Source organism: Sinohyriopsis cumingii, chromosome 12, assembly GCF_028554795.1.
Source record: "Sinohyriopsis cumingii isolate HCF-2022 chromosome 12, ASM2855479v2, whole genome shotgun sequence".
Taxonomy (NCBI): domain Eukaryota; kingdom Metazoa; phylum Mollusca; class Bivalvia; order Unionida; family Unionidae; genus Sinohyriopsis; species Sinohyriopsis cumingii.
In genome coordinates, this window is record NC_142972.1 from 98,594,133 (window position 1) to 98,619,294 (window position 25,162).

The 25,162-nt window shown below is 37.9% G+C and overlaps 2 protein-coding genes across 2 annotated transcripts in view; one reads left to right on the plus strand and one right to left on the minus strand.

Moving 5' to 3' along the window:
• Positions 1-20,847: 20,847 nt before the first annotated feature.
• On the plus strand, positions 20,848-21,354 carry LOC149787064 (uncharacterized). Its single transcript, XM_089976034.1, has one exon. The coding sequence runs from the start codon at positions 20,848-20,850 to the stop codon at positions 21,352-21,354; it is 507 nt and encodes a 168-aa protein (XP_089832160.1).
• Positions 21,355-22,776: 1,422 nt separating this feature from the next.
• Positions 22,777-25,162, minus strand: part of LOC149787065 (uncharacterized) — a 38,886-nt gene continuing 36,500 nt past the window's right edge. Inside the window, exons 6-7 of the mRNA XM_089976036.1 lie at positions 23,330-23,498; positions 22,777-22,796 (exon numbers count right to left, since the gene is read on the minus strand). Of these exons, the coding sequence (XP_089832162.1) occupies positions 22,777-22,796; positions 23,330-23,498 (189 nt within the window). The remainder of the gene's footprint in view (positions 22,797-23,329; positions 23,499-25,162) is intronic.

The following is a 25,162-nucleotide window of genomic DNA, read 5'->3' on the forward strand; positions in this document are numbered from 1 at the left end:
ACCACCAACCCACGAGAAGCTACTAAAAACCTCCTGTTACATGCAACATACTAAAACATATTACAGTTTGAACTCCACATCATAGGTTCATGAAGGATACTCCTCATGATACTGAACTGTACCCACACTAAAGTCAGACCATTCAAGTGAGCTGTTAGCAGGGAATTTTTGTAATAATGGCTGGCAAATGCTATATAATAAAAATTACTTTTACCATCCACCCCCAGAAAACTATATTTTATTAGCATTAAAATTCCTGCAAGGATCCTTATAATAATGAAGATGGATGCCATATATGTACACTTCAGAACTTGAGGCGCGAAAGGTTCCAAATCTTCATGTGACTATGGGGATATTCTTAAGTTTCACTGATCTCAAAGTGCAACTGGATCATCTGAAGAAGAGCCAATACATGGCATTGAGGTTTATATGGGAGAAGAAGGTTGTTTCATCATCTGTTTATAAGTGTGGTGACTCACGGCCATGTCCCAAACAGAGCTTGTCTATAACGTCAAAACAGACTCTTCATATCCACTTGGTACAAGACAAACATGTGGGATGAGTATCTTGTGCAACATTCTGAGCCCAGTGTTCCCCCAGTCCTATATAATTATTATAATCCAACAATTATAATCAAACTGGCAAAGCAACTGTTTATTACTTATTCAGTTTCCACAACTGATACACTCGAAGGGTGGTGGGTGGTGGAAATTATGATTGAACAATGGGACTTAATGTTCAACAAGAGGCAAAGGCAAATGAGGCTGATCATGAATTGCTATTAAAATAAATTTCCTGCAGATTGTATATGCAAAGGAAACACTCTGGTGGCTTAAGTGATTGAAGTGTCCGCCTTGGATGTGGGAGGTCGTGGGTTCAAACCCCAGCCGAGTCACACCAAAGACTTCTAAAAATGGTACAAACAGGTGCCTCACTTGGCACTCAGGATTAAGAGGTTAGTGTTAGGACTGTAACGACCGGTGTCAGGATAATGTGACTGGGTGAAACATGATTCTACATGTCTGTGGCATGATGTTCCAGTGTTTACCAGTGCTAGGCATAACTGTAAACTGCCACACACCAGACTGCATAGCAATATGACTGAAGAATTGATAAAGCTACGTTAAAAATCCCAATCATACACACACGCATGCAGTGGAAGATTATTTCATAGAACTGTATCAGAGAAACTGCAATGTAATAAACTACACTGTTCATTGTTTTTAATAGTGTAAGTCCTAAGAAACATTTCTACCATGGATGATCAGAAGAAACAATTAAAAATGTTTACCTAATGGCTGCTATAGAAGCTATGCCACTAATACTAGTGCCACAGCATACACTATTGCACCAAAGCATCTACTTTGATACATCATTCCCTGCAGGTTATAATCAAACTTAGTTATTAAGGGAAGTTTAAAAAAGGATTTCTAAAAGATTCATGTGGAAATGACACCACAAACAAGATGCCATACATACAATCTTGACAGAGAATGTCCAAAGAATAATCTGGACTATTAGTACAAATGGCTCAACTATTCTTGAGAAGAAGTTGAAAAGATATATTTTTTATATAACTACCTGGACCAGTGTGATTTATAGTTAGGAAATCTACCTTGACCAATGAGACTTGTACAAAAAGTTGCATATGAAATTCTCCTTTGATGGGACCATCCACTGAGGAGTAGTAATAACAAGATTTGTGAGAAGGCCACTGAGGTAGCCATACTGGATCTTCCGGCAAAGATGAATTTTGTTTAAGACCAACTAGACTTGTTATTTCAAGCTGAAATTTGCATATATAGAGGATCTCAAATGGGGAACAATTTAATATTGAATTTATTAAACGAGTTGATAAATGTCTAGCTTTTGCAAGCCTTGGCGAGCAAAAGCTGGACAAACAAGTTTCATAAATTTAATATTAAATCATTACCCATTTGAGATTCTTTTTATCACATAGTTTTTATTTCAGTGGAAATTATTTAGATAGAAAGAAGAACAAATAAATTTGTTCATTCTGACAGATGGTACACCTTTCATTTGTTGTGCATAAAATATAGTCCCAAACAAAGTTGAACTAGTAAAAGTAGATTGTACATTTTTTACAAACTATAAATCAAAGAAAAAGCTTCCATATTGATACAGTAAACAGAAGGCCTAGAGTACATTTACCCTAAAATGTCAGTTGCAGAACTAAACCTTACATTGCTGTGATTTTATGTGTGAAATAGGATTACTGGATGCAGAAATTCCCACATTTACTGCAATGCATTTGTGACTGGATATTGACAGTATTTGACTGGAACAATAGACTGTACAGAAAACGTAAATAAATTTCTTTTTGAGTTGGATTTGCATCCCAAATATATTGCATAAATATGCTGTGGTTGGATAAAGTTATGTCAGGCAGGAGACCCATATATGTCCTAATTCTTCTGTGAAAAGAGGTGAGTTTATTTACTTCTGTAAGTTAACATTTAAACCATGCTTGTATATATGGCGGATTCTATATCTATGTTACAGATTTACTGCTCCCTCTCCCCACCCCGCCATCAAGTAAGCAATACCATTAGTGTTACTTCTTATTGTTTTTCTTGTCTTGTAGTTTTACGCCATGTTTCTCATCATGATATTTTTATACATGATATAACAATCCCCTATGCGGGTAACATATCCATACTCAGACAGCGGAGGTAATTTTTCCTCAATTTCCTTTCGCAAGTCGAGTTCAAAAATGGCCACCAAAAATGTTCATTCAAAACCAAACATTCAAGAAGACAGTGTTAAAAACATTTTCCCACAATCCCAGCCAATCAGTAAAGAGGATACTGCACAATAATATCATAGCCTTATTTGGACCAATCAGAATCACATAAAGTGATATTTTAACATGTGGTAATATCAAAGATATGAAACTGCACATACTATAGGAAAACTACAAATACTATGTGATAATTCTTGCATTTGGTAATATAGAAATGTTGTTAACATTCAGCTTTAATAAGCCTTTCTGCACCTTGTTTAAGTGACCTCTCACAATCATTGCTTTCATAAAATACCCAAATGACGAGTCATACACAAGTTGAAATTATATCTTACTCTTAAAACAGAGCATAATCATTACAATATTCTTGTACATATGTGTTGATCTGAAATCACAATTTAGTAAACAGAAATTGACACTTTTGAATTAAATTATGATAAGATAGTCTTGGTTTTACATCTTTAAAATTAATGACAAAAATTAAGCAAACAGAAATATAATTTACATGGAATACTCCCACAATTCTACAAAGTATGTCAGTCACATGGACAAAATTCTAGAAAAACTCCTCATTCACTCTTTCATACTGTTCAGGTTTTCCACTAATTTATTATTACAGCATTTATATGGTTTAAATTGTGAATGTTACAACATAAAACTTTGGATGTCAATATTTTTTTCTTTCTTAATAATTATAATCAATTTTGAGTAATACCATACAGCTCATGAAGTAGTATTAAATTGTGAAATCAGAGAGTGCAAGAGAAGGAACTGGCACTTTGTTTTTATGAAATATTTATTATTATTTTATTTTTAAAATAAAGTGATATGTACAGATTGAGTGTTTGTTCTTTATAATGTCAATATTCAGAATAGACTGATATTCACAATAAATGCCATGAATTGGTTTTATTTCTTCAAAATAATTTAAACTGTACCTCTTTTTGCCTATACTAAACATGAAAATTTTAAATTAAATAAGCCCACCAATGCCTCTAGATATCATCCTTCATTTGTAAACACAAGTCCTATTCAAACCTTAAAAATACATTACACAAAAAAAACTGTACCAAATTGTTTTAATACATTTAGTATAAGAAATGAAAACACATGTGCATATGATTTCTTGGTATAAATGTTCTCTTTGTCATAAAATGGGTTTATGTGTGTTTCTGAACTCAATTTATGCTGTATTGTTGCAATTATTTACATTTTTACGGACCCAGGAAGAGTTACTCTTCAGTCTAATGTGCTGAGGTGCCAATATTTGATGACTCACCATGTCTTTAGATGAAATCACAGTATTTCCAAAATAGCTACTAAATCCTAAAGTCTGAGCACATTGTAATGAAAATAATAATTGAAATAAATAAACCAGGTCCTGTCAACTGAATTGAACACAATTATTTGTCACCAAAACGACTAATGTTCATTCAAGGAAAAAATAATTTTCAGTTAAAATTCCTTATATGAAAAACTAAGATGCAGTTTCAGAACCAGAATGAGGGTCAAATAATCATTTTGAAATCACTCTTTGTCAACAAGGTCAAGTACTTTAGCAGCTAGCCAATCAGAAATAAGGTTAGTTTTCTGTAAAAAAAACCAAAAAAAACAAGACCGGTACTTGTATCTCATCAACATGATGACTTCTATACATAAACTAAGCAATGTGTTTGCCTATGATGACCAATTCGTAATGTACAAACTCATAAAGAAAGTTAGTATTTAATGTTATTTACTAAATGAGCCTACACTCTATAATCATGAAAATGAACACATGTAATATATGTGTGTGTGTACACATACACACACACACTGGCATATATATATATGCTTATTAATAAACTTACCAATTGGTTCTAGTGACTCATAATGGTGTTCCCAGATGTGTCCAAGGAGAATTGGATCTCCCTGAAAATTATCCTGGCCAACAACCCACGCAATATTGTCATCACTGCCTGAGGAAGGCGAGCTTGTCACAATCATAATATCTCTCTGTAATGTCCTAGCCATTGCAACCACCAATACATGGTCTGCCCATTCACCATTCTTTGCCATTCTTGCACAGTACTTCTCAAAACTCTCATTGTACATGAATTCAGCAAAGTTTATGTTGCCACCAGATACCTGTGTAGTTAAAAAAAGATTTCTTATTCTGATCCATGATATTCATATCAACATTCTTAACAACTCTAAAAGTTTTACCATCCAACAATGATTTGTGTCTGTTATTTTCGTTTAATCTTATTGGTTCATTCCAATCTACTGATGTCCACATCCATAATAAACATAGAAGTTATAACATCCAACATCGACTCGTATCTGGTATTTTCATTAGCCAGATCAAATTCTGATACCCTGTCAGTTGGAAACAAATACCAGGTCAGAGTGATGTCAGGATTAATGTGATATTGTCATTAGTCATTAGTCAGACGTAAACCTGATACCTGGTCAGTTGGAAACAAATTACCATGTCAGTTGGAAACAAATACCAGGTCAGTGTGATGTCAGGATTAATGTGATGTTGTCATTAGATGAAAACCTGATACCTGATCAGTTGCATACAAATACCAGGTCAGCATGATGTCAAGATTAATGTAATATTGTCACGAAGTTGCTCAATATGTCTTGAATTTGACTCCACATGAAAATTGTAAAAAAATAATGATAAAAGAGAATGTTTGGGACAAGATGTGGAATATCTATTGCATGGTTTTGTGTGCTTGATGTAAACATCTGAGTCAGCAAGTTTCTTATCAACACATTATAATTCCATTCCAATTCTTTCTATGTGAATTTTATATGAAAAAGGAATACTGTGGTATGTTTTATTTTTGTGGATCTCAATTTTGATGGTTTTGTAAAGTAACACATTTTGAGGGAACTTAAATTCATGGTTTTGCCTCCAGGAACTTAAAATTCGTGATTTTGCCTATTAAAGTTTGCATGTTTATAGGCAATTAATTTTCTGGATTAACCTCTAAAAATTCCCCCAAAAAGAGTACAAAGAATAAAACTATGTTGACAAGAAACAGTGGTTGTTTCAATGATTAAAACAAAACTACCACAATATGAACACCTGTCAAGATCAATCCCTCATATTCAAAATCAAAGGGAGACAATGCAGCAACACGTTAATCAGTTAGTAAAGCACCTGTGCATGGTCTCTTATTTTAAACCACCGTATATAAAGGTGCAACATCAATTAATTTCTGATGACCATGGCATTATCACATTGGTTCAAGAGTGGTAAAATTCAACACAAATTCCAGTTTGCATAGAGGTCATCATCCCATATCTGAACCAAACACAAGACCATCTGACCCTTGCACCATAGAGTTAGAACATCTGATATATTCTGAGCTCATGATTAGACCTGACTGAATGTGGCTCTAAGAATGTTGAACTTGTTTGTTTTTTTCTTTTCTTCAGCGACTATAGAATTATTTACATAACAAATGTGTGAATTAGGAGATTTTGAATCATATGTTCAGTCTTATACAAGTAGCATTTATTATTCTTCTACTAATAACATTCATTCTTATTTCTTTCATTTTCGTTAATACTAGTGTTAGAATACCTTGCGATTTTCTTGATTGCCTCTATTTTTACTTATGCCATCACATCCTGATTTAAGGAATACAATACAGATCTCTCCGCAGCCAGAAACTGGTGGTCAGGTGCTTCTTTACCATGAGTGGCTAATTTTTAGCTGTGTCTTTAATTTCATAGCATGGGAAGTCTGCTTATTCCAAAAAGATTTTCCCTTGCAGAAAACATGAAGACATGTTTGTTTTTGGAGTTTTAGTGCAACAAATATGTATATAAAGCATATGAAGCTCAATTGCATAATGGTAAAGATTTGTGAATTTCATTCTTTGATACAAAAGAAAAATCAGTACTCCAATCAAGCTTTTATACTTTTCAAATTAAGAAAAATTCATCATTGTCTGCACCCATCTGGTCAAGTATCCTACTAGTTCAGCATCAAAAGGAAACAGCAGACATAGGGAATGAAGTCTGAATGCACGCACACACGTGTATATATATATATATGTGTGTGTGTGTGTGTGTGTGTGTGTCAGACCTGCAAACCCTGACAAGATCGTCTCAGTAGTGCATTTGCTTTTATTCTGTCTGAAAGTTTTACCAGTTGTCAGTAAAGTATAGCAAAATATCATAAACTTCTAAAAGTTTAAAAGTATGGTATTCGAATCCTGTAGTGACAGTAAACATTATGTTCAACCGAAAAGTATGTAAAGTACACACACACCTTGTTTACTACTGGTACAGCTGCACAAACTTCAGTTCCATACCCTATGCAGCTCAATGACTTGTTGCTATCTCTCAACTCAATGCAATCATATATCCCTTCAAGAGACACTCAAATTGACACATGATGTCCAATAAACAAAACTATGTCCCTTGCTGCTTTTCTTCACAAGAATCTCAATATTCCTTTTTATACTTCTGTGCTTATTAACACTTTTTAAGAGGCTTATTTTCACCCTTGTCTTCAGGACACATGGTAATAATTATATGCAAAAATGGGAATCAGCCTGGAAATGGGTGAACATAAAATAGAGTATATATGGGGTTGGCTGTCCAGGATTGGTTACCAGTAATAATTTATGTTTTAGGAAAAAGAATCGTTTGAGAGCGTAACCTATTTGTAAGTGAGAAGAAAAAAAACTAGAGACAGTTTTACTGATGGAATTTCAGTCCTTTAACAGTCTTGAGTTTGGAACACTCATTACTAAAATTAGCACCAGACTCTTTGGTACAGAACTGAATCAGAAAGCACATGTTTCAAACACATACAGGTCCAGTTATTGAATTTCTAATATCATAGTGTTTGCATAGGTTTACTAAGGGAACTGAATTAGTACTGTGAGTCCTTCAACATGCATCACTTGCTGGACGCCATTTTTAAAATAATCAATAATCAACAGTTTGATCATGCAGACACTTTGCATGAAAAGTATATGCAGCTTAGAGCGTCTGAGGTACTGTTGTATACTTAGTCTGGTTCTCTGACTAATTCCACTAATTTGACTAATCTGGATCCATATCAAACACAGATGAACCAATCATCTTTCAGAGGTCTCAGAAATGCTTAATTACACATATCTGGATGCCAAATTTTTTTATATCTGGAACGTAGAAAATCACTGAGGTGGGAGTCCTCCGTATGCATGTAATAGGTGTGCGGCAAATTTCAAAGATTTGCAGCCCTGCTTCAGCCACCTGCTTTGTGGGAAAATGTGTTGATCAATTAGCTGTGTTGATATTTACAATGACAGAATTCAGTGACTGAAAGACCCCTTGATGTACATACATATTCCCATTATAAGAGTACATAAAAAGAACATGATGCAATAGCTGGGTAGCAAGTTCAAAGGCTTTAACTGGCGGCCACGTCGGAAAATGTAATGATATTTACAGTGATTGAATTCTTGAATATTTAAGGGCCATTTTAGTAACTCTTATGGCACAATCATAAGGGTTGGCAGGTCTATCTATCTATCTATATATATGTATCCTTTCACCTAGTTTTATTTTCTAATTTAATCTAGATACTAATTTACATATGGAAATGATTTTTAAAAAATAATGACTTTCAAATTCCAGCTTCGTGGTACAGACAGTATAGAATTGTTCTTACCTCCAGAACTCGATTAGCTTTCAAGAAGGCAACAGCGCCCTTGCGTAATTGTTGTGCAGATATTTGTACTGGACAGTTTAGTCGCTGAAGCTGACTAGACACAGCCTCAAAGAAGCAGTTCCCATTACCAGGAGTTTCTCTATGAAATTGCAGACCCACAGTTTGACAGTTTCTTTCCAAAGTAGACCGGCTTGAAAAGGCACCTTGTGTTGATTTATGTAGAACCAGGTACAACAATTTAGGATCTGCACAAGTCACTCCTGCAAACAGAAAATGCTTGCATTCTTACTGATGACCATAAATAAATCCATACACAGACTCAAACGTCTTTACAAGTTTTCTAAACTTCACTAACTGATTGAGTAAATATGTCCATGCAGTAATTAACATCTAGCCAAATTATATTAGTCTAAAGCTGGATATATGTCTTACTGTACTACTTTAACAGCACATCAAAAGGAGTGAAGCACATTACCATCCCCAGTCAGCAGTTAACATTTAACGTATGAAGCAACTAACTCGGGTGCAGTAGTGAGAACAATATTTTCAAAATGTCCATCAATTCAGCCCTTCTGAATGTCAGATTGGCACCATTTTCATTTAGGGCCCACTAGACATTATAAAAGTGTTTCAGTAAAATTCCTAAGTTAAGACCAATGTCCTTTATGCAGGTGCCTCAACATTTTAAATATGGGTGCCTTCGTAGCCATATTTTTAAAATGGCCACCATACTGTCTGTCAGATCTGCAACCACTTTCATTTACAACCAACTAGACATCCTAAGATCTTTTCAAAGTGAAACCCCAATATTCATATGACTGTTACTTTAGGAACATGAATGATAAGAAAGTTAACAAAAAATAACTACTGTGATAGCCATATTGAATGTCTAAGTATTTCCATCATTTTCACAGGGCCCGGAATGGCCAATTAGTCTAAAGCGCTCACCATTATGGATCACTGCCATCTCACCTCTGTCTGCGTGGGTTAGAGTCTCAGATTCAGCCAATGTGGGTATGTGAAAAAGCTTTCCAGTAGCTTCTTGTGGGTGGGTGGTTATTTCCAGGGTTTTCCCAGGGTTCTTCCTCCACCATTTATACTGGCCACCATATATAGCCTATATTGTGCTGAAACATGGCGCTAAACCCTATAACAACATAACAACAACCATCATTTTCACTGAAAACTCATTAGGCCATGCATGCACAGGGTAAAGTCAATATAAGCAATGTTTTTAAAGCCACACCATATGATGTAAATTAAAAGGCAACATCAGTTCATGCCCACAGGCCGTATTTTGCCCACCCTGAACCAGACAATATCATGAATGTATCTGTACAGCTTGGATACAATCCCACCAATAGTTTAGGAGTAGTAATAGCAAACTTGTTCTAACACAAAATGGAACTTGGATTAAAAACCAATGAATAATCTTTTCTGGTTGATGACAAATGGAGCTAAAAATAAAGGCTCTCAAATACCAAAAAAAATCCTATAGAGGAATGGTTAATATGATGCTCAACATGAATTTAAAACCCAATACAACTGTCGAGGCTTACAACAACATCTGTGATCTGTGAATTGTGAGCTCCTTGTTTCTTTGGTTTATTTCATACAAGAGAAGTTAGAAAATACAAACACGTAGAAATGCATAGAAAATAACTATAATTTTTTTTTTTAATCAGACTTATTAGTTTGTAACAATTTATTGGCATGGTAAGTGAACAAGAATTGGTAAAGCTATAATGTGACCTGATTTTTTAGCGTTACCAATTACAATTCATAATCCCGGTACAAGCAGTACTTAAGACAATTCTGCACAATCCATATACAGGTCAATTCAGTAAAATCTATTGACTTAAGGGTTTTAAAATAGGATATATTGAATCAATCACTAGTGAGCCTTTTGCACACTTTGCTAGTTTCCACATCAACAAAAACAGGTATGTCCAGAAGAGTGGATATCTTTATTATTGACAGGAAACTTATTTCTTTTTATAAATGCTACTGCCTGACTATACAGTGACTGAGTCAAAGTCTGATATTTCATGTAATGGGATTCTATGTAATGTATGGTCACAAGCTATGATTAAAACACAAAAACTGTTCTCCAGTTTCTAATTTCTAAATGAAGACTCAAAAAGTAGCGATCTACTGGTTATACTGCAGGATTTGAAACTCAACTGGTTATACTGCAGGGTTTGAAGCTCAATTGGTTATAGTGCAAGGTTCTCTATATCACTTTCCCTGTATCTTTCAATCAGACCTTGTCACTCAATTACTCATTTAAACACAAAGTTTACCATCATTGCCTTCACATGTCAGTGACACACACACACTCTTGTTCTCTCCCTATATTATCACATTTATGAAAATGAAGATTTTTGGCCACTGTCTCTAACATCCATCAGCCTGGGACACACAACAACACATCTCAATTACCTTTTTTCATACAAGTATGCAATTCTTTATCACTCCCTCCATCAGTCTGTGACACTCATATGCATTCTCTCTCTCTCTCTCTCACTAGTATTACTTGATTTTTGTACCAGTTAAGTATGTGATAATGTTTTGACTGTCAAAATAGTTCTGGTGGATTTGTAGCAAGATTAACTATACACGAGCAACTGCCTAGCAATTCTCAAAGTAACTAACTTTTGCAGGAAGCTCCTCTAATGGTCCACTACACAATATAATTTTTGCTTTTTCTGTTGTTTGTTTTTCATGGGAAGAGGTTTGCTTGATAAGCCGTTACATCTGTTTGATGATTTTGTTTGAGATTGATTTGTATTGGGGCTTAAGATATATACTATTCCTGACTAACTACTGGAGGGTCGACGGAAGTAAATGTGCGAGATAACCACTGAAAATGTTTGTCATGCAAGCATTTTACATGGTTTGTCAGTCCTTCAGTCCTCTCACGATCTTAAACCTGTATTCATGTAGCTGATTGCAGGTATCAGGATTTTATCTGACATGATGCACACAGCCCATGGACTGTGCCCGATATTATTTAGCATGAACTGAATGCTGAGGGGAGGGGTGGCTAGGAGCTGTAAATTTAATGTGCATGACTTGTAATGTGCACTTAAGAGAATGTGATGTTTTCTTCATATGCATTGATCTGTAATGGGGATGAAAATATGCAGTTATACTGATTATCAGTTACTGTTGGAGAGTGGGTGGGTAAGAAAATAAATGGGAGAAATAATCGCAGGAAATAGTTATGATTTGTACTGTTTACCCAGACATTTCGTCTTCATACGAACATGAAATATATACATGTTGTTGACTCCATTATGACATGTTGCAATGAATGAATTTTTGACATAATACATGCAGACAATGGAACTTGCCAAATTCTATTTTAGTGCTACTATAATCCTCTAGAGTACATGCTTTGAAAATTGGATTACGCAGATGGTGTTGTTTTAGAATCAAGAGTTTAAAACCGGCTAAAAATTGAAGAAAACCGTGACTGCAAGGTACTAATGCTTTTGCACAGAGTTTGGAGGTGAAATATTTTTTAAATTACTGTTTCTTGTAAACTGTTATTTCTAGTATAGGACACGGTACAGTAACGATTCGCTGAGCATGGTTCCATTTTCGAAGTGGCGATTGCATAAGTTACTTGTAACTCTGATATCGGACAATTGCTTATAAAAGAATCGTTAAATGTTTCTTTTTAATTTTCTGAGAATTTTCTGTAGAAAGGGTTTGTGACCATAATGGTTAAATAAAGGTTAATTTGTAAGACTGGATTTATGCAATATCTGTCCGTGAGTTAGGCATTGGAACATTAGTGTCATTTGAATGGATATGTGTAAATTTTCAGTCTCCTTGTGATTCTGAAGCGATACAAGACGTGTGAGAAAAGATGAACTGAGCGGATGGTTGGGGTCACGCTTGCACTCCTTGTGTTCATGTGTAGTACCAATAATGTGATTTCATGTTCTCTAAGATTTCATCATACTTTATTGATAAAATGTCAGACTCCTGTGCCTTAAGCTTGCTTTCACATGTTTCTTGCTCAGTCTTGAGATTGGTGCATATTAAATAGAAACTTCAACCACCTTCCTCTCTGCCATGCTGTTCTTACTGTATTTGCCAATACAGCTGATCCAATATAATATATGGTAGATTCATCATCTTAAAGCAATGCAATAAAATGATCCTTACAGTTTGTATCCCATCAGAAATGTGAATGCCAAATATGAGTGGGTTTTCTTTTCAAGGTGTGGGTAGCCTGTCTGTTCTGCTACTCACTGATATCTCCCACATATTCAAACTTATAAACAAAATTCTGGAACAGAAATATTTCATATTATTACCTAACCTTCCTTCCAAAGTAATCTATTTACTGTACATTAAAGACCTCCTTTAACATGTGACACAAACTGGATTAGCAACCACAGCTGTTATTACATGTTACAATGCAAGTGGGATTTGCAGTACAAGTTTTCATTTGCATCAGACACAATATGAAGACATGATTGTGTTGTACAACAATTTATATTAAACATGGCATAATGGAAAAGGACAGCATTAAAAGATTATACTATCACTGACTTCTCTGTGCAGGTAAATCCTTGGCCACCCAAACTCTGTGACATGTTACTAAACTCAGTTAGTGCACTGATCAATGACCCAGCTGGACACTTGAAAACTCAACTGTTGTTTAATCTGATTAAGAGACGGTTATTCAAGGATCAGTGTATGTGATAGCACCATCCACTGAAGAACAACTAAGTTATGATATACTCAAGGACTTCACTTAAGCTGTTGCAAGGTCAAAGACATCTTTGTCATTCACAATTTAATTCTTTTTCTGGATCAGTAAAGCCCCCTCCAATGATGGCCTTGATCTAGGTGCAAGTAATCTTGTTGCGTATAATGATGTGATTCTTACACACCAAGACATCCCTGTGTGAATATTTTTTTCTGCGGTTGACACCAAAATTAATATGGGATCTATTTGTCACAATGATAGCCACAGGCATGTAAAGTGACCAGACACAACTGTAACATATCGATGACATTTCATGGTGTTCACATGCATGGTATTGCAAACAGTCATATTGGACTCGGTCTGTGGCTGACCTCTAAATGACCGATGAGTTTTAGAATATGTCTTTCACGGGAAGCTTAGGATCCTCACAGCTGACTTAACCAGAAAACATATTATGTTGCCTTTGGATAGAGCAATTTAATCATTATATATATATATATATATATATATATATATATATATATATATAGAGTAATAAAATCCACAAGTGATGCTATAACAAAGGCTGCTGATTGATGCCAAAATGCTGCTTGTAATCCACTGGAACTTCTTCACACATGTAAGCATATCAAATACATGTTACAGTCGCAGAATACCACATAGGAAGACCTCACCATGGACATCAAATGAATGCCTGCAAAACTGACCAAACCAAGAAAAGAAATTGTAGCCAAGACTGTGTAAACCACAGATAAAGTGAAGCAAGCTGCAAAAACCATCAAAGCAATGACTGCAACAGAAAGAGAACATTTTGTACAATCACATGCAAGTGGAATGGTTTTCATGATTGTTGAGCTATATAGATGTTTTACACAGAATCATTGCTGTCATGCACATTGCCTCAATGATTGAGGAGAAACCCTGGTAAGAACTCCAACCCATGAGAAGCTACATGCAGCTTCCTCATATATCCACTTTGGCCTAGTCTGGGGATTTGAATCCACTGAAACAGAGGTAAGATGGCATTGATCGGCAAAGGCAAGAAAATTAGACCACTTGGCTACGAGGGGGCCCCTCCTGAATGATTGAATCCTTACCACAATTTTTGATGTGACTTTCTCTATAATAATCACCATGCAGGAATCCCACACACTTAAGATCTCTCAAACAATTTATTTGTGTTTTTGGTGGCTGAGGTTGTAAAATTTGACTGTCACAAATGACATGAAACGAGGAGATTTAATGAACAAGTTTATTAATGATTAGTATAAACTCTAAAACAAATGCCAACTTCAAGCTGTGTCATTTCAGTTAAATCTGCACTGTATATGACTGACATCACATGGCCAAGATTTATAAAAATTCCCACTGACCTGATTATATTAATGCAAGTCCTCTGAACTAGTAAGTCTTTCACATGGAATCTTGAGTGTCTTGATAATATATTGTGCCTGACATTGTCAGCGTTACCTCAATGATTCATGTTTATCAGTCTTGTGATGACATCAGTGGCCATCACAAAGTGGACATTTTGCAAGCATAGCCTCTCAGGGTCTTATATTGTTCAGGTTTTCCACAAATGTCGAGCCAGATGATCTGCTGGCAATTACGTCATGGCACCTCTGTATTTTCCATTAAAATGCTGGACAAGGATGGGCATGTGTTGGACTTATGCAGGCAGACCCAGATGACAGAAATGTATATTAGAGATTGACCTGACATATAAATACAGAACGACTCACACTATTTTTAGGAACCACAAGCACTGCGGTGTGTTGGAATGAGAGTGGAAAGGGTGAAGAAAAACAAACATCCACAATCAATCCATACATTCTAATGGAGCTGCTGCAGCAGCTTGCAAAGAACTGCTATGCATACCACACTTTCTTGTTGAGTCATTGCAGATGACTACCATGGAGTGAACGTGGTCTCTATCACATCAGAGTGGTTTACTGTGTATGCCTCCTGCAAGAATGCTCTTTAGTGGTCCACAGGGAGACAGAGACAGAGAGATAGTGACAGTGACAGAAAGAGACAGAGGGGGTGGGGAAAGAGAGATAGCAATAGTCACCAATTTATCGACACCATTATACCAGGTATGACGATTATGCACATTTCCTAGTCTAATTAAGATAATTAACAGATATCAAATGTTAGTTAATATTAACATAGTCACACTGCATAGAAAACTGTACGGTTTTTTATTTAGAAAAGGCAGTTCAATACTTTTATTTTGTTCAAAGAAATCTGAACAAACTTGTGCATTGTGTTGATGAGGCCTTGTTGAGGTGAACATTTATCCTAATTTAAACATGAAAAGTAATCCCCTGAGGTACCGACTATTAAATTCCAGATAACTGCCATTTCAATTTATAAAAAAGCAAGCAACAAAACAGATAACAATGAAATTACACTCAAACGTGAACCACATATTTAGTCCTTAAACAGTAATGACCAGGTCATGAGGCTGAATATACATGTACAAAGCTATGAACAGTTCATGGACTTGTCATGGTTCCAACGCTTTTTTCAAAAATAATTCCAGGTCTTTTCCACATTTTCTACAGGAAAGAAATTTATATTTCAAGGTTCATGTATGACCATTGATGGAATTAAAGAACCTTCTAGCTTAGATAATGTGCATTTTTCAAATACAAAATTTCATGACTCCCACAACATCTGATACAGACATATGTAATAAACAAACTGTTTTGATGCAAAATTGTATTTCTATATGCTGAAAATACCCAGTCACATTATCCATACACCAGGCCGACCAATGGCTTTTACTGTTCATTGTTCAATAATAATAAGATTAACAGCTCCATTGGCCTAGTGGTTAGAGCATCCACCTCAGATGCAGGAGGTCATGGATTCAATCCCTGACCGAGTCTACCAAAGACTTAAAAATGGTACTAACAGCTGCCTCACTTGGCGCTCAGCATTAAGAGGGCAGTATTAGGACTGGTCGGCCTGGTGTCAGGATAATGTGACTTGAGTAGAACATCATGCTACATGTCTGTGGCATGATGCCCCAGTGCTAAACATCACTATAAACTGCTACACTGCAGACATCGTAGTGATAAGACTGAAAAATTGTTAAAGCTACCTTAAAAATCCAAAACACACACACACAAATCAGATTCTTAATGAGCTGACTGCATTCAAAACTAAGCTTAGATGAAAGGTCTGTGACCAACTACTAACACAAATGAATATTAACAAAATGTAGAAACTCTGAACATTTGTTCATATCTTGAAAGATGAAATCATAAGACAGTTTTTTTTCTTCCAAGAATGCATCACATCTTACAAAATTATTAAATAAAGCTCATGTTTATTTTGGCACAAAACTTGCTTCTTCAAGAAATTACTTGATTGTTTAATCTCAAGAACCATGCTATGATCATGTTATATCTTGAGTTCAAACACTGTTTCTTTCAAAGAAGATAATTCGCTTTAACACACTGGTGTTCATACTTGGGAAAAAGAACATTTATTTTTTGATGAATGAACAAATATACAATTTTTGGCAGCCATGCCTCAATCATGCTATATCTGAGTTTGTTCTAGAGCAAATTATGCTAAATCGGGGTTACATTATAAAACACAAAGGACAACACATCTTCCATTTCCCCAGTGACCTGTGTAAAAACTGACACTGGCATTTCAAGCTACATGTTACACAGCATAATAATTTAGCACCAATGTTTTGCTCCAGGATTCAACATTTTAAAGAACGTAAAATTTTACCTATTACTCTATCTGTAAGAAATGGTAACACTTGTCTAGTCATAGTTTACTTTGACCCGTCCCATCCCATTTTTAATATCTGGACATTAATGTTGTGGTGAGGGGTCAGATTCAAAGCCATCCTCGTGTTGTGGTGACCTAGGGTAGTGAGATTTGTGCAGTCATGTGACTAGCAATGGAAATGGCGAGTACATGGTCAATTCCTATCGTTGCTGTAGTTTAGTCACATCTGACAGCAGTTACAATATTCACAATTTCTCATAAAACAGACCTTTTTCCTTTTGATTTCAAGCAGATATGACTCAATCTGATATCATTTAAGTTTGCTAGGCCCACTGGTAAGCTGGTACCATATGCTGCCATGCATGGCGGCAGAAAATTCCAACTTTGCAATAGGCAATTGACAATGACTACACCCCTCAACATAAATGTCCATATACCAAAAGTGGGTGGGAAGTGTCATAGGAAACCCAGATTTCCCATCTTCCAATCCTACTGTCAAAGGTTGCCATGATCACACTACCTTAACATAAATCTGATCGACTGAGTGTTTTCAAAAAAGACACCACTGCTGGCAGGTGGAAATATCTGCACCTGCTGAAGCTGTTACATTGCTTTTATAATCTATATTAACAGTGTCACAGCACAAAAAAACTTTTTAAAATCAGTTATGCTAGAGTTAGAATACATTTATTGCCCAAATTTTAGTCACACCACACACAAAAATAATACTCACATGAGGGTAAAGCTTCATAAAATCATGGGATATAGCAGGCTTTAACCAAAATAAGCAATTAAAATCTAAAACACTAAATGTCATTCTACTGTTTGCAAACAGATTATACTGACAAGCTGTTTTTTTGTACCAAGATTGATGGCTATGCAGGATTGTTAGTTTTATCACATTTGATTCCACAATACATGTAGACGTATTTGCATCTTTATTAAACTAACATATTAAATATTTAATCATGCATGCCTTTCATGCTTCAAATGTAGCTATTACAAAACTTTATAAGGCTACTTTCCTGCTGTTGATGGGGTGACCTTACAAAAGGGGAACAACTGTACTTCTCTTGCAGATACACAGGGGTGTATAGGGTGTTCAGGGAGGGGTAGCACCTCTGGTTGGGGGAAGCAGTCATCCTCCTTCTGGGGTAACTCACCCAACTTTGGTCCCCACTTGGCACTCAGTTCTCAACTGTGGCTCCAAGAAGCTGTGGCATGTACAGCAGCCACATGCCGGAAAATGGCCTCGACTGGCCGGCTAAACCAAGCTGAGGGTAGATGACGAGTCTTAAACCCTCGGTGAGTTAGAATTTGTCTACATAGCAAGTGACGACTGGATTTGGCAGCCTCCATGGAGGAACCACCATCTGGTCAATGGGCAGAAAGGCAATTCCCAGCATAGCTCCATGGAGCGCTAAGAAATCAACAAGACATGCTGGACATCCTGATCATCCACTGCACTCAACGCCATCTCTGGCCACCTCAAATTTGTCATGCTGCTGGACTCTGATGGTTTTGGGCAAGAGAGTGAGGTCGGTGAACTCTGCAACTCTCACTTAAAACAAAGTCACCACTCAAGTCACTCTTGTCACCCACCCATCCCACTTCATCACCCAGTCAAGTCATGTGGCAACAGGCAAGTGATGAAGCAGCAGGTGTGGGTACACTGGCAGCCATATCCGCCAACCTGCATGCAGGTGGCTCAGGCCATTAGGGTCGTTCACCACTGACAAGGATCAGCAGTGGAGTCGGGCAGCCCCTTGCATGACTGAGAAGCCCTCTGCAGGAATGCACTATTCACCTCCATTGCATGAGGAAGGGGCTAGAAAAGGTGCCCTAAAACTGCCTGCTCTTAACCTCCCTAGCCAGCTTATCATGGCCGGTAGAGACCCTCCTCCGCGGTCAAAAAAAAAGACGCTTGGCACATGGAATGTGCACACCTTATTGGACAGAGACAATGCAGAAAGACCCCAGAAGAGAACCACCCTAATAGGAACGGAACTCGCCAGATACAATGTGGACATTGCTGCCTTGAGCAAGAACCAGCTTGCAAGAGAAGGCGAACTCTGTGAAAGGAGCCCCTGATACACTTTCTTTTCAAGTGGCCGAGAAATGTGAACAGAACCATAAAACTAGTGTCTGCAGTGCAGAGAAGACAGCACTAATTGGCAAATTGGCCAGACCTCACAAAGGAGTAAACGATATACTCATGACCATGAAACCCCCCTCTTGTCTTGAAGAAAATACCTTACCATCATCAGTTGCTACACTCCAACCATGAACAACCTCGATGGAGTGGAAGTCAAGTTCTATGAGGATCTTCACTCCGTCATTGCTGACATTCCAATGGCATATAAGCATGTCATTCTTGGTGACTTCATTGCAAGAATAGGCTGTGATCACGTTGCCTGGGACGGAGAGCTAGGAAAGCATGGAGTGGGTCATTGTATCAGCAAGGGTCTCCTTTTGCTCCAGACTTGCACTGAGTATGAACTACTGATCCCATATATAGTCTTCCACCTCCCTACCTGTAACTGAACATCATGGATGCACCCTCACTATAAGCACTGGCATCTCATCAACTACATCACTGTCAGCAAAAGGGACAGGCAGGATTGTGTGTGTCCAAGTCCTTGTATGTTGCCATCTGCTGGACATACCACCGCCTCATCATCACAAAGCTCAACATTCGCATTCAGCCCAAAAGACGCCCACAGGGAAAGAAGGCTCCTAAACAACTAAACATCTGCAAGCTGAAATGCACCAGTACCAAACAGTATATCATGGATGCCCTGGAAGAAACCAGAAAGCACCAAGACTGGTTTGATGAGAACTGCGACAAGATCAAGTAGTTGCTGGATGAGAAACATTGCCTCCATCAACCCTACCTAAAAAACCCAATGTACACCTCCAGGAAAGATGTGTACAGCAATATATGCAGACCTGTACAGGAGAAACTCCATCAGATATGAGACACATGGCTGAAAAACAAAGTTGATGAGATCCAGTGCTATGCTGACAAGCATGACATGAAGACCTTGCAAGAATGAGGTGCATGGATCATCTGCATCATCCCCCCTTCTCAGTGCAGACGGGAACACACTAATTGCTGACAAAGAGAAGATTCTTCAATGATGGGCTGAACACTTTGACAGCGTCCTGAATTGCCTTTCATCCATCAACGATGAAGCCATCAGTTGTCTCCCCCAAATACCCATTTTCAAAGACTGGATGGCCCTGCAACTTTGCTCAAGACAGATAAAGCGATACGTCTTCTCTCCAGTGGCAAAGTCCCTGGTTCAGATTTCAAACCATCTTAAGTCTGCAAGAAAGGGGGTGCAGTTCTTACAGAAAGGCTCCACCATCTGTTTTTGCTGATGTGGCAGCAAGAGACGATCGCCCAGGAATTCAAAGATCCTTCCATAAACCACATGTATGAGTGCAAAGGGAACCACCAGTCCTGCAACAACCAACAGGGTATATCCCAGCTCTCAACTGCAGAAAAGATACTCGCCAGAATCCTACTGAACTGCCTCACTAAGCACATTGAGCAGGAACTCCTGCCAGAAAGCCACCGTGGATTCCGGAAAGAACGTATGACCATAAGCATGGTGTTTGCTGCGAGGCAGATACATGAAAAATTTCAAGAGCAAAATGCTGACCTTTTTTCCAGCTATGTCGTTTTGACAAAGGCCATTGATACTATCAGCGGAGAAGGCTTGTGGAAGGTAATGGCCAAGTATGGATGACTGAGAAAATTTATATCCATGGTGCAACATTTCCACGATGGCATGCAGGCATGAGTCCAGGACAATGGAGAGACATCTGAGCCATTCCCAGTAACCAATGGATTCAAGCAGGTCTGTGTTCTGGCACCGACACTGTTCAATATATTGTTCTCCACCATGCTGACTAAAGCTTTCAGAGATGGTGTTGTTGGAGTCAACATCAGGTAGCATAAAGAGGTACCATAAAGATGGAAAACTGTTCAACCACAGGAGGCTTCAAGCAAAAACCAAGGTTATGACAGACACCATCAGGGAATTCTTATTTGCTGATGACTGCGCCTTCAACGCTGGCTCAGAAAACGACATGCAACATAGCATTGACAGGTTTTGCAGCTCCAGCACAAGCTTCGGTCACACCATCAGCACCAAGAAGACTGAAGTCCGGCATCAGCCAGCCTCTGGAAAGCCCTATGTTGAGCCCAACATCACCATCAATGGCCAAAAACTCAACATAGTGAACCACTTCACCTACCTTGGTAGCACACTGTCAAACAGTGTGACTATTGACAACGAGGTGAACCTCCACATTGCCAGAGCCAGTGCAACTTTTGGCAGACTCTATGCCAAAGTCTGGAATAGAAGAGGCATTAGCATCCATACCAAACTAAAGGTCTACAGGGCAGATGTGCTCCCCACACTACTTTAGGCATGCAAAACGTGGATGGTGTACCAACGACACGCCAGGAAGCTGAACCACTTTCGCACCACAAGTCTCAGGAAAATCCTCAACATCAAATGGCAGGAAAAGATTCCAGACAGAGGTATTCACCCAAGCAGGTCTCCCTAGCATTCACACCATCCTGATGCAGTCCTAGACCACCGGCTGCTTAAGAGACTCTCCTATGGCGAGCTACAGCAAGGAAAGCGATCCCAAGGAGGTCAAAAGAAACACTTCAAAGACAGTTAGAAAGCTGAATTGAAAACGTAAAACATCCACCCTGATTCCTGGAAGCAAACAGCAAGCGATCGAGTTACTTGGCCTTCCTCCGTGCACAAAGGCACCAAGTTATGTGAATCTAGCAGGGCAGCAGCTGCAGAGCTGAAGAGGCAAGCCAGAAAAGCATGTCCTATCAACCCACCTGGATATGTCCCACTCATGCCTTGTCTCTTGTGCAAACGAACATTCCGTGCAAGGATTGGCCTCATCAGCCACTGTGCACACACAAAACAGAACCAGCCCCTCCAACCTCGGATGACTAGAGTGGTCCTCGTCAACTCGACGGACAAACAACAGAACATATGCTAAATTTGGTGAATTTGCACTAATCTAGTATGGCACCTCTCTCACGCCTGTAAGGAATTTGGACTGACGATCAGTTTGAAGAAAACGAATATCATGGCATAGGACACAGACTCCCCTCCCTCTGTCACCATCGATGGGTACAACTTGGAAGTTATTGAGAACTTCACATACCTCAGGTCCACCATCTCCAGCTCACTCTCCATTGATTCTGAGGTGAAAAGCAGGATTGCCAAGAAAGCAGCACTGATGGCCAGACTGAACCAGAGGGTCTGGAACAACCCCAACCTAACTGAGAAGACCAAATTGCACGTCTACCAAGCTGGTGTGCTCGGCATACTTCTCTACAGCAGTGAAACATGGACCACTTATGCGAGACACGAGAGGAAACTCAACAGCATGTTCTCCATTTTCAACGAGAGGCGCCTTCACAGGCTCAGCCATGTCAAGAGTATGGACCCAGGCCGCATTCCCAGAGACATGTTATACAGTGAGTTAGCAGAAGGCGCATGACTGACTGGATGGCCATGTCAGCACTACAAAGATGTTTGCAAGAAGGGCATGAAGACAGCCAACATCAATGTCAATGACTGGGAGAGCTGTGCTAACGACCATTCCACCTGGCGCCTAGATGTCAGACAGGTCATTTAATAAGCTGAGGATGACAGGAATATAAAGCACGCTTAAAAGAGAGCCAGAAAAATGGTGAAACAACAACTTTCTCTGGAGTTACACCATCATCACCCATAGATGGACTCATGCCAAGAAGAATTTAGGATGACATGGAGTTATAGCTAAATGGATGGACAGTGATTATGACAATATTCTTCATATAAAGTTGAGGATAACTGCATAGCAGAAATATAGTTAGCTGATTAGTCTACCCATGTTCACAATGTTATCACCAATGTATCTGATTTAATATGCAAAGTAGTCTATACATGGTGCTAGTTCACAATAATGTTATCACCAGTATATCTGTATAAATATGCAAACTAGACTATCTGTGGTGTATGCTCACAATGTTGTTACTCTGTAAACTTCCTACACAAATTAGTCTACTCATGACACATTCTGACCAGCACAGTATCACCAGTATACCAGTCTTATGTCAAGTTGTCTACCCATAACACGTTACAAATGATGTCAAAATCCTATGCCGGTTAGTCCAGTCACTGCACAAGTATGTTATCACCAGTGTACCCATCTTATTCTGAGTAATCTACCCACATATACCAACCTCTCTAACCAATACACATAACAGTAATGTTATCAGTAATGTACACCCCTTATCCCAATTATAACACCTATGGCACATACTGACAATGATGTTATCACCAGTGTACCTGTCTGATGATACATTTAAAACTATTCTGCATACCTTTCTGAATGGAACTAGAGAAGACCTGATCCGTTGCTCTTCTTTTTCTTTGTAGCCTTTCAGTAGATGTTTGTATAGACTCTTGGCTGATGGACAATGTTGGCTGTTTTCCTGCTTGCATTCTATGGGAGTGTTTATATTCTTCACTGCACCTAATGACTGATTTTCTCTGATACAAAATATTACAATATTTAGTAACTGATATTCCCTGACTTGAAATTCATTAATAATAATTTAGATAATTGCTGAATGAAAAACAAACAATGGGATGGTCCAAATATCAATTGTCACATCTCTGTTAAATGATGATGCAGACTAAGCACTGCAAACTCCAATTCATCAACATCGCGTTGCATAGTTGCATATCAAGCGAGCTAAAACACAGAAAGATTGCTACAAGTCCTACAAAGGAATTAAGGCACAGAAGGAAATGTTGGCAGGTCAATATTAGCTATGCAATTTATTTGAAATTCAATCATAATTAAGGGAATGCAAATAAGTTGGTCTGTCACTTAAGGGCTGTAACACTGCTGAAAACTGAAACATTGCTTTCATTTTCTGCCAAGGTCTCAAAGAAGTCAAGCTGTATACCAGACTTTGCACTGTGCAAAAAAGGGCCTAAAGAAAATTGATCAGTGACCTTTACTTTGATAACAAGAGTCCCTCAAACAAAATGGCAGTGTACTAGACATAAAGAATGACTATGTACAAATTCAAGACAAGACTATTTCCTATACTTCACCACTTAGTGTTGAAATCATCTCTGAAAATCTTCATTGATGACAAGATGTGTCAGCTGATGTGGTACACAAATTAGCTTGGCACCATTTTTATTTGCTACAAAGTAGTTTTTATTAACAATCCTACTAACAATCTTTTAGTGAAAATGTCATGTCATAATAAACATCCATTAACTGGGAGCACTGACGTAAAGATTTTTTAAGGTAGTCATTGTGGAAGCCATACTCCATACAACAGTCACCTTTTCATGTAGGACCATCAAGGAATCATAAAAAGTATATTGTTAAAAACCCTATGTTGATATAGCAAATAATTTTGAGGGGAGTAGACACATAAAAAGCTTGCCAGTAGCTTTCCATGAGTTGGTAGTTCTTCCTCCACAAATTACACTGGCCACCATGTACATACCATTATAGTGGCCACCCTATATAACTAATCATGCACTGGAAAATGGCATTAAACCTTAAACAACAACAAGAACCACAATTCAGGAGACACAGCACTAACAGGATTTACAAGAACACTGCTGTGATAGCTATATTGGACATCAGATAAGCACCATTTTACTTTGAGACTAACTAGATCAACCAAGAAGTCTTGCAACAGCCACACCCATGCTAACATCAGTTTCTAGTCAAGCAGAGTTGTGATAACATGATTTGCATGATAGATACCATGGCAGCCATATTGGATATTAGATCAGCACTATTTTTTTAGGATCAGCTAGATATCATAATAAGTCTTTTAACAAAATCACATGTTGATAAGACCATCCATTCAGTATGAGTAATGATACTAAGATTTCAAAATGGCTGCTATTGAGGCCAAATTGGATATCAGACAAAGATCATTTACATTTAGTGCCAACTAGACATTCTAAGAAATCTTCTAGTAAAACCCACAATGATCTTACCATCCCATAAAAAATATTGATAACAAGGCCTTAGATTGGCACAGTTTCACCTGGGACCAACCATAAATCATAAAAAGTCTTTCAGTGAAAACCCAATGCTGAAATGACCATCCCAGCCATAACAAAGTAGCAATAACAACATATTTATGACAAATGCTGTCATGGCTATATTGGAAACT